At 40.0% G+C, this 13,248-nt stretch overlaps 1 protein-coding gene across 3 annotated transcripts in view; it reads left to right on the top strand.

The window, feature by feature from the left end:
• riox2 (ribosomal oxygenase 2) overlaps positions 1–10,324 on the top strand; it is a 61,000-nt gene extending 50,676 nt beyond the window's left edge. For all 3 annotated transcript variants that reach the window (XM_043700804.1, XM_043700805.1, XM_043700806.1), the window contains exon 10: positions 8,938–10,324. In XM_043700804.1, the coding sequence (XP_043556739.1) occupies positions 8,938–9,096 (159 nt within the window). In that variant the 3' untranslated portion in view covers positions 9,097–10,324. The remainder of the gene's footprint in view (positions 1–8,937) is intronic.
• Positions 10,325–13,248: the final 2,924 nt, after the last annotated feature.

Below are 13,248 nucleotides of genomic sequence, written 5' to 3'. Positions count from 1 at the left end.
AGCCATCCAGTAGAAGCTACTAACAAGGAGAGATCTGGATTTCAAGGCAGCTTTTGAAATTGCTGCCACAATAAAGCAGCACAGTTGAGTGACGACACCTGGGTGCATAGAGTAGCAGAAATTCATCAGAATGCAGTGTCAACCATGGAATGCTGCTAATGTCACAAGAGTGGCTGTAAGGAGTCAACATGTTAGACTGGAGAAGCCCAGTGCCACAAGTATAAGTTAGTGGGCCATGTTGCCTGAAATTGCTGGGTACAAATCGAGTAGGAGAAGGGTAAATAATTCAGAGGACAAGCGAAAGGAGAATAATTACGAGGACAAGACATAAGGTATAAATTGCCAGCCAGGGAGTAGACTGAGCATCAGCTGGGTTTGTGAGAGAAGTAGAGGCCCAGAGTCAGCAGAGTTTTTGTGATGTTGATCATATCTGGGTTCTTCCCAAATTAGAAGGTGAGACAGTGAAAATGCAAAGGATACAAATGCAGCAGAGTCTCTGACACTGCCATTGAAGTCTGCCAAGATTATACTGCAGTCATACACTGGATGAGTGCTGCCACCGAAGAGCTATATGCTGTAAAAGTACAGCTAAGGGACCAATGTACCAAACTGTCTCCATACATAGCAACAGGCAGTTACTCAGCATAATTCTGATGCTCCTGGTTGCAGAAACTAAAGTTAAATTGGGGCATGGTTAATAGGGTGGTAGACTCAAAAACGAGTTTGCAAGAGATTTTGAACATGTATATGGATGTCTTCTGGGAAACCCTGGGGAAAATGAAAGGAGTAGAAATTAAACTTCGTTTGAAGAGGGAAGCTTGTCCAAGGAGCCTGAAGGCACATCCAGTACTGTACACCATCCAGCCTACAGTGGAGGTGGAACTGGGACAGCTTATGAACATGGAAGCATTAGAATCAGAAACAACCAGTGAATGGGCCAGTTCTATCTTAAAAACAGATTGTGCAGATTGGGCGTTGTGGTGATGTTAAGGTCACAGCCAACTCTGCCCTGTGTGTGGATCAATACCCACTTCCATGCATTGAGGACCTGCTCACTGGACTGGCCGGGGAAAGAAATTCTCAAAAATGGATCTGTTGTGGGTGGTGATCATGAAGGAGTCTCAGCTGCCATTGTCACAATAGTGACATGAAGGGGACCATTCTGCTACAAGCAACTGCCTTTTGGCATCACATCAGCACTGGTTCTATTCCAGATAGTAATGGACTAAATTTTGAGTGGATTGTTATGTGTCCAATATTAAGTGGATGATACTTTGGGCCTTAAAATGGTCTTGCCCTTGTTTCTATGCCTCATTGTTGTAGAAATATATTGTGACTGTACTTGAGAAATTTGCTGCATTTATAACATAGGAATGGAAAAAAAAGCTGTTCAGTCCCTTGAGCCTGTTCAGTTGTTCACTTGCTAATGTGTAACTCATAATCATTTCCATGCTCCTACTCTGTACCCTTACCAAAGTCAGGCTTGAAAATTTCAATTGTTCCAGCATTCACAACCTTTTAAGGATGGACTTCCACAGTTTCACTCTCCAATGTGTGAAGAAGTGCTTCCAGATTCCTCTTCTGACCGATCTGACTCTTCTTGTATAATACTGGCCTTTTTTCTGGATTTCCCGAACAGAGCAGACCCTATTTCATGTACCCTATCAAATCCCTTTATCAGCATATTGATTAGCTTGTTCCTAGACATTAAAACTTGAGGGAATACAAACCAGGCTTGTGTACACTGCCTTAATAGTTTAACACTTCCAGTCGTGTACGAGGTTGGTAAGACTCCATTGTACTCCTTCTAAACCCAGACTGGATGCAGAATTCCAGATGGGATCTGAGTAAACATCTAGGCGAAAGTGAGGACTGCGGATGCTATAGATTAGAGTCAAGAGTGTGGTGCTGGAAAAGCACAGCAGGTCAGGCAGCATACAAAAGCCCTTTTGCCCGAAACGTCAAATTTCCAGCACCACACTCTCAACTCTGAGTAAATATCTGCACAGCTTGGACATAACTTCCCTTTAGGTTGCTGCTTTCATAGAGCGAAGACCAACATGCACTGGCCTTTCAGTGACCCTACATTCAGTTGTTGTAGATGTTCATAAAGTGATGGTGTACCGAGTTGCTAATATCAAGCAGGCAGTGCTGGAGCTCCACTGACTTCCAAAGGAAGATGTATTTAGAGGGGTGTTGGATGTGTACAATACAAGCTTGGATATATGCAGCTTATAATTGAATAATATATTTAAGAAATATTTTGGGATGGGAAGTGAGATGTCTGGAGGGGGCTGCGATGGCTGACTTGATACCTCTGACTGAAGGCTGTTGCAGCTACGTCAGTGTTATGTGATGCACTGATGTGGTTAACTGATTATCATTTAAGCTGGGTATATTTGTGGAGCTGCCTCTTCCAGTGAATTGTTAAATTGACCACCATCATTCACATCTGGATGTGGCAGAGCTTAGATTTGATCTGTTGATTGTGGAATCATTTAGCTTTGTCTGTCAAAAATTTGCATGTTTCAAAATAAGGGTTGGAACCCTAAAAGTTTTAGTTTAAAACTTAAGATTTGATTTCCATTTTGTTATCGTCTAATATCTGAATATGCATTGAAATATCAGCGAGAAATGTACCAACACGACCCGGCACCATTCCCCATCATTTCCTCCACTACATCAATGACTGTATCAGCACTACCTGATGCTCCCGCAAGGAGGTTGAACTTCACTAACACTTTCCACCTGACCTCAAGTTCACCTGGACCATCTCGGACACCTCCCTCCACTTCCTGGACCTCTCCATCTCCATTTCCAGCGACTGACTCAACGGGGATATCTACTACAAAACCACTGACTCCCAAAGCCACCTGGATTACACCTCCTCCTACCCTGCTTCCTGTAAAAATGCTATCCCTTATTCTCAATTCCTCTGCCTCTGCCCCATCTGCTCCCAGGAAGACCAATTCGCCAATTCACAGACGGCGTCTTTCTTCAAAGACCGCAATATCCCCTCCCTGCTTCCTGTAAAAATGCTATCCCTTATTCTCAATTCCTCTGCCTCTGCCCCATCTGCTCCCAGGAAGACCAATTCGACCAATTCGCCAATTCACAGACGGCGTCTTTCTTCAAAGACCGCAATATCCCCTCCCATGTGATCGTCTATGCCCTCCAGTGCATCTCTTCCACTTCCCGCACCTCCGCCTTCAAACCCCACCTCTCCAATAGCAACAAGGACAGAACCCCTCTGGTCTTCACCTTCCACCCCACCAACCTCAGGACACATTGCATCATCCTCTACCATTTCCACCACCTGCAAACAGACCCGACCATCAAGGATATGTTTCACTCCCCACCCTCCACTTCTGGCACCTTCCCCTGCCACTGTAAGAAGTGCAAAGCCTGCACCCACACCTCCACTCTTACCTCCGTCCAAGGCCCCAAAGGATCCTTTCACGTCTGACAGAGAATTACCTGCTTCCTGTCATCTACTGTGTCCGTTGCTACCGATGTGGTCTCCTCTATATTGAGGAGACAGGATGCCAATTTGTGGAACGTTTCAGAGAGCATCTCTGTGGGATACGCACTAAACAATTACATCGCGCTGTGGCTGAAAACTTTAATTCCCCCTCCCACTCTGCCAAGGACATGCATGTGCTGGATTTCCTCTGTCTCCAAATCTTAATTGCCTGACACCCGGACGAAGAACGCCTCATCTTCTGCCTTGGGACCCTCCAACTACTTGGGATCAATGTGGATTTCACCACTCTCCTCATTTCCGCATCTCCCACCTTATCCCAGATCCAACCTTCTAACTCGGCACTGACCTCTTGAACTGTCCTATCTGTCCATCTTCCTTTCCATCTATCTGCCCCATCCTCCTCTCTGATCTATCACCTTCACCCCGCCACTTCATCTATCTATTTCATTCCCAGCTACCTCCCCCTCCAGCTCCATCCCCCTCCCATTAATCTCTCAGCCCCCTTGGGCTACAAATCTCATTCCTGCTGAAGGGCTTATGCTCAAAACGCTGATTCCCCTGCTTCTTGGATGCTGCCTGACCGACTGTGCCTTTCCGGCACCACACACTTCAACACGAACCACTCAATAAAAGCATTAGGCTTTTGGAATTTGCAGCCCTTGCCATACAGGCTTCTTGCCACTGGAGGCTGCAAGTGAGCTTTGTTCAATAAAAGTACCAGGATATTGTAGCAAGTTGGCACTTTGCAGCTGCTTACGTTTTAGCAAATGTTAATGGTCTGTTCAATGGTGTTAACTAAAGATTTATGTTATACACTTGCTTGGCATAATTTCCTTTGAAATTTGTTTCACAAAAGAAAACTGCTCTAAAGATGACAACAGACATTGGATTTCAGTGAGTGGGCACAGTGCTTGCACAGGCATTTCATATTTTTAAATCAGCCTGACCAGTGATGTTGTTACATACCTCTGGAGCAGTGGGACTTGAATGTAGGTCTTGTGGTTCAGAAGCAAAAGAAGATATCGAAGTATCTGAATGAACAACTCTAACATAATTACACTGGATTTTATTTTCGAGGAATTTCATTAAAGTTGTTTTTGTATGTATTGGACAAGGGAAAACCAATTTAAATCTCTTAGATTCATATTTAAACAGCTGGTTTGCAAACTGCACAACATTGCACCAAACTGTATTGAAAAGTATGGGTTCCACATGAACCCATTCCCTGAATCCTTCTAGATTTGCCCAAAGACTTTCATTTAATCAAAAGTCCTAATTCCTGCTCGCAGCTTACAGATTTTTATTCTATATACAATCCCCACAGCATGGAAACACCATTCAGCTCAACAAGTCCACACCAACCCTTCAAAAGCATCCCATCCAGACTCATTCCCTCCACTCTGTATTTCTCATGGGAAAAGCACCCAATGTACATGTCCCTGAACACTATGGGTAATTTGGTCAATCCACTTGCATATCTTTGGGTTGTGGGAGGAAACAAGAACACCCAACGAATCCCATCCCCATACGGGGAGAATGTGCAAACTTCACACAGAAAGTCGGCTGTGGTTGGAATCAAATCCAGGTCCCTGGCACTGAGGCAACCGTACTAACCACTGTGCCACCATGCAGTTGGGTTGCACCAACAAACTTTTGAACTGCTCCACAAACCAGGCTAATCAAGTTAAATAAAAACCAAATGGTGAAACTGTGAAATGGAAAATGCTGGAAATACTCAGCAGACTACATTGTATTCATGGAAAGAGAAGCATTTCAGATAGTGAATCATTTCTCATAATACTTTCAACAGAAACAAAATGGTAATTGATTGTGCCCCTTTTGGGTGTATACATGTCTATAATTGTCCATACTTAATTATGTAAGTCTGTATCAAAAGGCATCTTGAATATCCAACTAAAAAGTTCCCAGAGAATCTAGATAGTGTTGCTGCCGAATGTAGTTAAAATTCCTTATGGTTATTGCACTTGAAATGTTGGAGAACTTTAGGGGCTTTGGTCGTCATTGGTTAAGGAATATGCAGACTTTGACCTACGCTCGTGGAACTATGGTGTGGTTGGTCCATTTAAGTTTTCTGATCGGTGCCGATGAGTGATAGGGAGGTGGAGTTAGCCTCTCTATGTAGTTAAAAATGGTCGTGATTTGCCACTGTGAAACTTGAATATTGCAAACCATTGATAAGCCCAAGCCTGATTATCATAAGGTCTTGCTACACGTGAGCAAAATTGCTTCAATTCCATTCACAACTCCACAAATAATGAACAGTGTAATCATCCATGATCATCCAAATTTTGACCTTGTAATAGAGAGAAGGCTATTGATGAAAAGGATAGACATGTTTGGACAAAGGACACCACCTCAAAGAACTCTTGCAGCAATGACCTAGAACTAAAATGACATGTTTTCAACAGCCACAACCATCCTTTCTGTTCCTGTCCTCTAATTCCTTGGCTCGTCGATGCTACACTTGGTCACAAATGTCTTTATGTCAAGGCACCTACTCTCACCATACCTAGAGAATAGAGCTCCATTATTTATTTGAAACAAGACCATAATGAGGTAGAGCTGAACATTGGTGCAAAAGTTGAATTATGTAGGATCATATTAACACCAGTGTTAACAACCACTACTGTCATTCTAGTAATGATTTGCAATAAGCTGATGGGGCTTTAGTAGACTGAATTGAATTTTGTGAACAAAACCAAGCTTTCTTTGGTCAATGTTGTTAGAGCCACCAGCCTTTGTTGTATCAAATATACTCATCCATTTCTGGATATCATGGAATGAACTGAATTGGCAGAAAGCTGGCTTTTATGGTAGTGAGAATTGCATAGTTGTTCTTAGTATAAAGTTGAAAAAATATAGAATTACATTCTTCTTTAGTGTTAATGAAGGTGTATAAGCGTACTATACCTTTAAGAGAGTGAAGGACTTGGCAAGCACACACAATGCTGGAGAATTTACAAAGTAACATTTGTTTCAGAACAGATAGCACTGGCTGAGTTGCTATGAGACAAAAATAAATTCGAATTCAGCCAATCAGTTTAAATTATACCCTGAAAAATATCCACATCCCAATCAAGTTTGAATTGAGTATTTTGACAATCTTAAAAGCCAGTGACACAATGGGGGTATAAGACTGAGGAAAGTTGAATAGTTGAGAGGAGAACTGCCAAGCCAGCATCTGCAAGCTGCCGAGAGAATAGCTCTCTTAAAGGTACCTTTATCGATCAGTAATCTGTCGAGCAGAATCCCCAACAAGAAGAAGACAAGAAGACAGGAATACAGGGAAGAACTGAAAGCTGCCTGATTTTGAGATAAGAAGTTTTATTGTGTAACTCTTAATCAGGGGTTTTATTGGACTAGTATTGTAGAAGGGGAAGGTGAAAGATAGGTTACAGGAAGGAGTTGTAAATAGTTGTTAGTTAATCATTCTCTGTTATACTTTAAGAAATAAAGTTAATTTTTACTTTAAATAATTCTTGGTGTCTTGAATTTTCACAGGTTACTGCACAGGATAAATCTTTTCTGTGTTGCTGGTTTGAATTAAGCAGGAGAATTTACCCTGTGTTGTAACATTAGGTATGGGCCTGCAGACTCTCCCATGGGGGCTTTCCACAACAAATTAATCTCCTCAGCACTCTGCTTGCTCCGTAGCACCCCAAAACCATGTGCTGGTCTTGGTCTCTCTTGCTCTCACTCAACCCTCTCTCCTCTTCCTCCTCCTCCTCTCCCCCCCGCACAACCTTCCCCACCAGATACTAGAGTCCAGTCCAGACACCTTGCCACTGACTGCCATCTGGGCTCACCAGATACCTTGTTGCAGATGGCGAGAATCCCAAGCCCTCAAGCCACTTCCTTGCTTCGGACCTTGAAGAAGCCGCAGCAGTGTTACACCAAATATCTCACATCAAAGACCCATTGCTGGCCCGCAGCTGCTGCCATTGCCGCTGCCTCCATTGCTGAGCTCCCTCCAGAAGGTAAGGTGAAAAAAAACCCAAAAAAAACAAAGTAAAAAAATGAGAGAAGAAAGAAAAGAAAAGCAATTGGAGCAGACAAGCCCCAACTCAGGAACCCTATTCCGTCACCATCTTGAAAAGAAAATTGGCTAATTGGCCGTAAAGTTCTCAGTTTCCAAGATGACATCTCAGAAGAGGTTCTCTGGGCCAGAAGAACAAAACCTGAAGATTCTAACATAAATCACCAGAATTAGAAAACAGAGAATTGTAAGCTTTTAAATTAAAACATTATCATCAAATTGAAAGCATATCTGTGCACTGATTTTGCAGCAACAAATGGGTCTCAGAGATTGATCTGGTAGACTTGATGAACAAGAGGCTTTAAAGGTCCCGCAGTTGTTGGTGCTCAGACAAGCTCCACAGTAGGCACTGATTTGTAGCTCATGACTGTAAAATCTCATCAAGATCGCAGTGTATGACTTGCAAAGCCCTGACTTAAGCCAGACCTCTGATGTTGATCTTATTTCATTCTGTTTCATTATTTAAATGAAACCTAATTTGAGCTTCACCTTCATATGTTTTCTAATGATGGTTGTATGAGGGCTTTAGAACCCTGGAGAAATGTTGCAATTCTGTCATAGGGATGGTCCTTGCTGAGCATAAGTAGCATCTTGTGTATGTAGTTATTTGGATAGGACAAGAGAAACGCATTACTGAGAAACACATGTAGTCGATGATCTTGCACTAGGGAATAGAATTTATGAAAAAGTCGTTCAAAATGTAACAGATAAGAATTGGGCATTTTCTGATTTGTTTATTGTATTTAATCTTGATATGAGTAGAACAGTGTTATAAAGAACCTATCCGTTTTAAGACAGTTCTTGAGGATACCTTCTGTTCAACCAGTTTGCCTTGAATCCAAACTCTTGGATGGGCTTTTAAACCAAGTGACAAAAGCATAATACTTCCAAGTAACTTTCATCTCATTTCAAAAGAATTTCAAAATCTTAGTGGCATGTATCTAAAATTGGATGAGAAAAGAGCACTTCTTTGTGCCACGTTTGACATCTGTCTCAAAAACTGACAATGACCCTGTCATTTATTAGATTGCTATTTGGTTGTTTGGTCATGTTTATTCTTTGAAAAACCCAGTATTACCATGGTGCAAATATGGCATAATTTTAAGATGATGTTGAATCTTAATAGCAGTCAACTGACTCTTCACATGTTAATTATTAATATGACAAACTTTCTTTTCTAAGAATTGATGCATTCGTGAGCTTTTATACTTTTTTTAAGGAAGACAAGTGTAAATGTAATTTTGATTATTATGCACAAACAAAAAAAAATTGCTTCAATTTAGAGCTAGATCTGCCTTCTTTGGACTTTATTGCATTCCATTATTCACATTTTAAAAAGAAACTTTCAATATTGTGAAAATTATTAATCCATTTGTTTTTTTCTTTCTTCACACAGGCTCACGGTTTGAGATTTTCATGGTCTCATTTGGAGGCACTGAAACAACTTTGGACAGGTGACACTGTTCCTGTGAATGGTCTCAAACTGGACTCAGATAAAGCTAAAGAGAATCTTGCATTGTGTTTGTGGACAGAAAATTTAATTGAAGTGAGCTAAGTAAACTATGGTTAGAGTTAGCTCATCATTTGAGTGCCTTTTGCGGTTCTATATTACAATAAAACCATAGAACTGAAAAATGTCTGCTTTATGGCGTTTTCATCTTACTACATAGATATTTAGTACTTGCAAAAAAAATCTAAATGTCTTATAGGGAATAAAATTTATTATAATAGACTTATATTTTCATGTCACAACATATTGCACGTATCCAGTATTTTTTTATGTCATTTTCAGTATCGGAGCAAATATGATTCTCTAGTGATACCCTCTCCATCCTCACAAACAATATGACCTTTTATTGTAAAAATTCCTTCATATGCATTTTTTAAAAAGCTTTCACACCCTTTTTTTAAAAAAATATTACATATATGGATAAATATATATGCGTTGCAACCCAGCTTTATTTCCTGGGTTTCCTTTAAGATCAATAATCTTTCAGGTACCTGCTAAGTATGGCAATTAATGAGCAGAACTAACCAAAAGATAATTGGATAGATTTTAAAAATAAAACTAAAAATCTAAAGCTATAGTGCCAAGAGAATTTTTTTCATGAAAAAAACACCATTGTAATAAACAAATTTACTGAATATTTATTTAAGACATACTACATAGATCTGATTCAGTTGGTAATGTTACACTAATACAGCCAAACTGTAGTACGTAGCTGTGAAACTGCGCATTGCTAACCTTTGCTTATCTTTGTTATTTATCTGGATGCTTAAATAGTAAACCTAATAATGTATCATACCTTTGGTATGTTTGGAATATGTGTATGTTTTGAAGATGATTAAATCTTTAAAGAACCTGTTTCTCAAGATTGACACACCTGAATTAAAGAAGAATTCTGAAGCACTAGAGCAAATAATATTTAAACAAAATTGACACTTTTCTCAAAACTTGTTAATGTAAGATATCTACCCTTTATGATCTAATTTAACAACGCATTTCAAGGTGGATGACCACTAATTGAAGCTTCGATAAAACTTTTTTTTTCTCTCATTGTTAGTTCATTTATTTTTAGCTACAAACTTTGGAGCACACAGTTTCTGCAAAAGATTGAGGATGGGGGAAGGGGGCAGAATGCAGGCACTGAGGTCATCAGATTTCTTCCAACTGTGGCCAGGCAAAACACGTGCCATTAATATTGTATCTGTAGAATTATATACCTTTTATGCATTTGTTGATCTGTTGTTTCTGCTTTTGTTTTAATAAAAAAATTACTATACTTATGGTCTGCTTTCCTTGGATAGTTAATATTGATTACTGCAAAGTATTTAGTTATTTGTGTGAATGCATCAATATTTACAGAAAGCATGTGGATAAAACATTTGAGAATTGCTATTCTAATTAAAACAAGCTACTGGTAAGTTAAAGTCTGTAGCAATACATTAGGTTTTGTATATTTTTAGTCTGTTCCCATTTGCAAGCCATCTTCATAGATTTAGGAAGACTGTGGAAAAGGATGTTGGGGGGATCTTTTGAATATGGGTTGCCCTTACAGTTTTTCACTGAGGGAAGAAACATTTATGATCAGTAAGTCTCAAGTGATTATATTAGAAAGGAGCTGGGAATTTAGTTTGTTTCATAAGACAGATAAATTTGTATAGTTCATTGTTTTCCATGTTCTTGTATTAGAAAATGTTTCAGAGTTAAATTGAATCCACAGGCAAAATACTGCTGCAGCTCATGTATGCCAAGTATCTGAGGGTATGTGTGGATGAACTAAGTCCTTATCATTATATGGAATGCCTAGTAACCTTGTATTAGTTGTGCTTAACATTATCAGTATTTTCATAATGTGTTGTATTATTTAAAATTGGCCTCCTACGGCTACAAGATTGATAACAATCGGGCTCCAGAGGAGAGATTAGGACAGCATCTTGAAATAGTGTGGTAAATCCTGTCCAACTGTCCCCATCAGCTATAATTTTTTTTTAAAAAAGCTTATTTTTCTAATCAACACATTCAGAGATGTTAATACATACCAATGGAGCAGGTGGGACTTGAACCCAGGCCTTCTGGTCAAGGGTAGTGACTCAACCATTGCTGTGGAGATACTGGCTGTAATATTTCAGTCTTTCTTAGACTTGTGGTATATTGGTGCCAGAGAATTGCAACCATTATAATGTTAAAATGTGTAACCGAAGTCCAATGACTATAAACAGGTCATTTTAACTTTGATGGTGGGACATTTCTAGAAATATTCATTCAGGCCAAATCAATAGTAATCGGCACAAATATGGGTTAAATGTGAAATCCAGCATGGATTTCTGAAGGGAAAATCATTTTTTACAAATAAGAATTGCTCCTAATAAATATTAATGATGATCTAGATTTTGTATACAAGGCACAGTTTCAAAGTCTGTAAATAGTGTGAAACTTGGATGCATTGTGAGTGGTGTTGATGGTATAGAACTTCAAGAGAACGTAGACAAGTTAGTGAAGTGGGGGAGAGGTGGCAGATGAGGTTCAGTTGAGAATATTAGGAATGATGAGTTTTGGTATGTGGAAAGTGGAGAGACAATTTAAAAAACCATAACTTTAGAAGAGTGCAGGAGCAGAGGGACCTGGATGTATATGTGCATAAGTTATTGAAGGAGCGAGAACAGGTTGAAAGAGTGATTAGCACAAAATGCAGTATCCTAGGCTGAATAAATAAGAGTAATGCGTAGAATTTAAGAGCAGGAGGCAATGTTGAACTTGTATAAATCATTGGGTCAGTCTTAATTGTGGGCACAACTGTAGGAAGATTATGAAGACACTGGAAAGAGTGCAGAAAAAGAATTCAGGAGTAGTTCCAGAATTGAGGAACTTCAGTAAATGAAGATAGATTGGAGAAGTTAAGGCTGTTTTGCTTGGGCATGGGGGAAAGGCTGAAAGAAGATTTGATAGAGGTATTAAACATCATTAAGAGTCTAGACATAATAAAGTTGAAGAAACTTCCCATTCATGAAGGGATTGAGAACAAGAGGACGCAGACTTGAAGTAATCGTTAAAAGTAGCAAATGCAATATGGAGATAGAAATTTAGTGCATTGCAGACCACTATTACTTACTGCTTTATCAGTTGAAACATTCAAAGAGAATCAGACTAGTCTGAAAAGGAAAAATGTGCAGGGTTACGGAATGAAAGCAAGAGATTGACAATGATTTGCTGATTCCAAGAGTTGGAGGAGGCATGCTGGGCTGTAACAATGCTGTCGCTGTGACTTTTCCTGTAATTGGGATTCTCTCTCTAGATCCTGCTTCATGCATGTGTATCTCCTTTCTCTCCACTTCTTATCCTGAGCTGTTTATCCTCCCTCATTTGGCCTTGGCCTCCTTTAGGAGGCTCTTATCTATTCATTTCTGGTTATTTTCTCCCTAGTTTTCATTTTTCCTTTTAGCCTTCTTTAAAAAAAACTGTTTCATGTTTGACTTTGCAACAGATTTTCTCAATCTCCTGCAGCACTCATCCTGTTGCACGAGGAGATTCTGGTCGTCAGTAGGGACTGTTCACTGAAGAAGCATGGTTGTTTGTGAGAAGAGTTTTGTTACATCAGAAGAATGGAATGGGCAGAAGGAATTCATTTCCAATGCTGAGAAGAACTTGAATAACCCAACATAGACACTTTGAGTGAGCAGGCAAAGGTCTGGCAGATGGAATACAATGTTAATAAATATGAAGTCATCCATTTTGGTAGGAGTAAAATTAAAAAGGATTATTACTTGAGTGGTAAAAGATTGTGGCATGCTGCCACGCAGAGGGACCTGTGTCCTTGTGCATGAATCACAGAAAGTTGGTCTGCAGTTACAACAAGTAATTAGGAAGGCAAATGGAATTTTGTCCTTCATTCCTAAAGGGATTGAGTTTAAAACCAGGTAGGTTATGTTGCAGCTGTACAGGGTGCTGGTGAGGCCACACTTGGAGTACTGTGTGCAGTTTTGGTCTCCTTAACTGGGAGAAAGTGAGGACTGCAGATGCTGGAGACCACAGTTGAAAAATATAGTGCTGGAAAAACGCAGCAGGCCAGGCAGCATCCGAGGAGCAGGAGAATCGACGTTTCGGGCATAAGCCCTTTTTCAGTAATGAGGCTGGTGTGCCAAGCGGGCTGAGATAAAAGGTGGGTGGGTGGGGGGGAATTTGGGGGAGGGGCGCTGGGAATATGAT

This window comes from Chiloscyllium plagiosum, chromosome 12 (genome assembly GCF_004010195.1).
Source record: "Chiloscyllium plagiosum isolate BGI_BamShark_2017 chromosome 12, ASM401019v2, whole genome shotgun sequence".
Taxonomy (NCBI): Eukaryota; Metazoa; Chordata; class Chondrichthyes; order Orectolobiformes; family Hemiscylliidae; genus Chiloscyllium; species Chiloscyllium plagiosum.
Note: the sequence above shows the minus strand (reverse complement) of the source record. Positions and strands in the feature narration are given on the sequence as shown.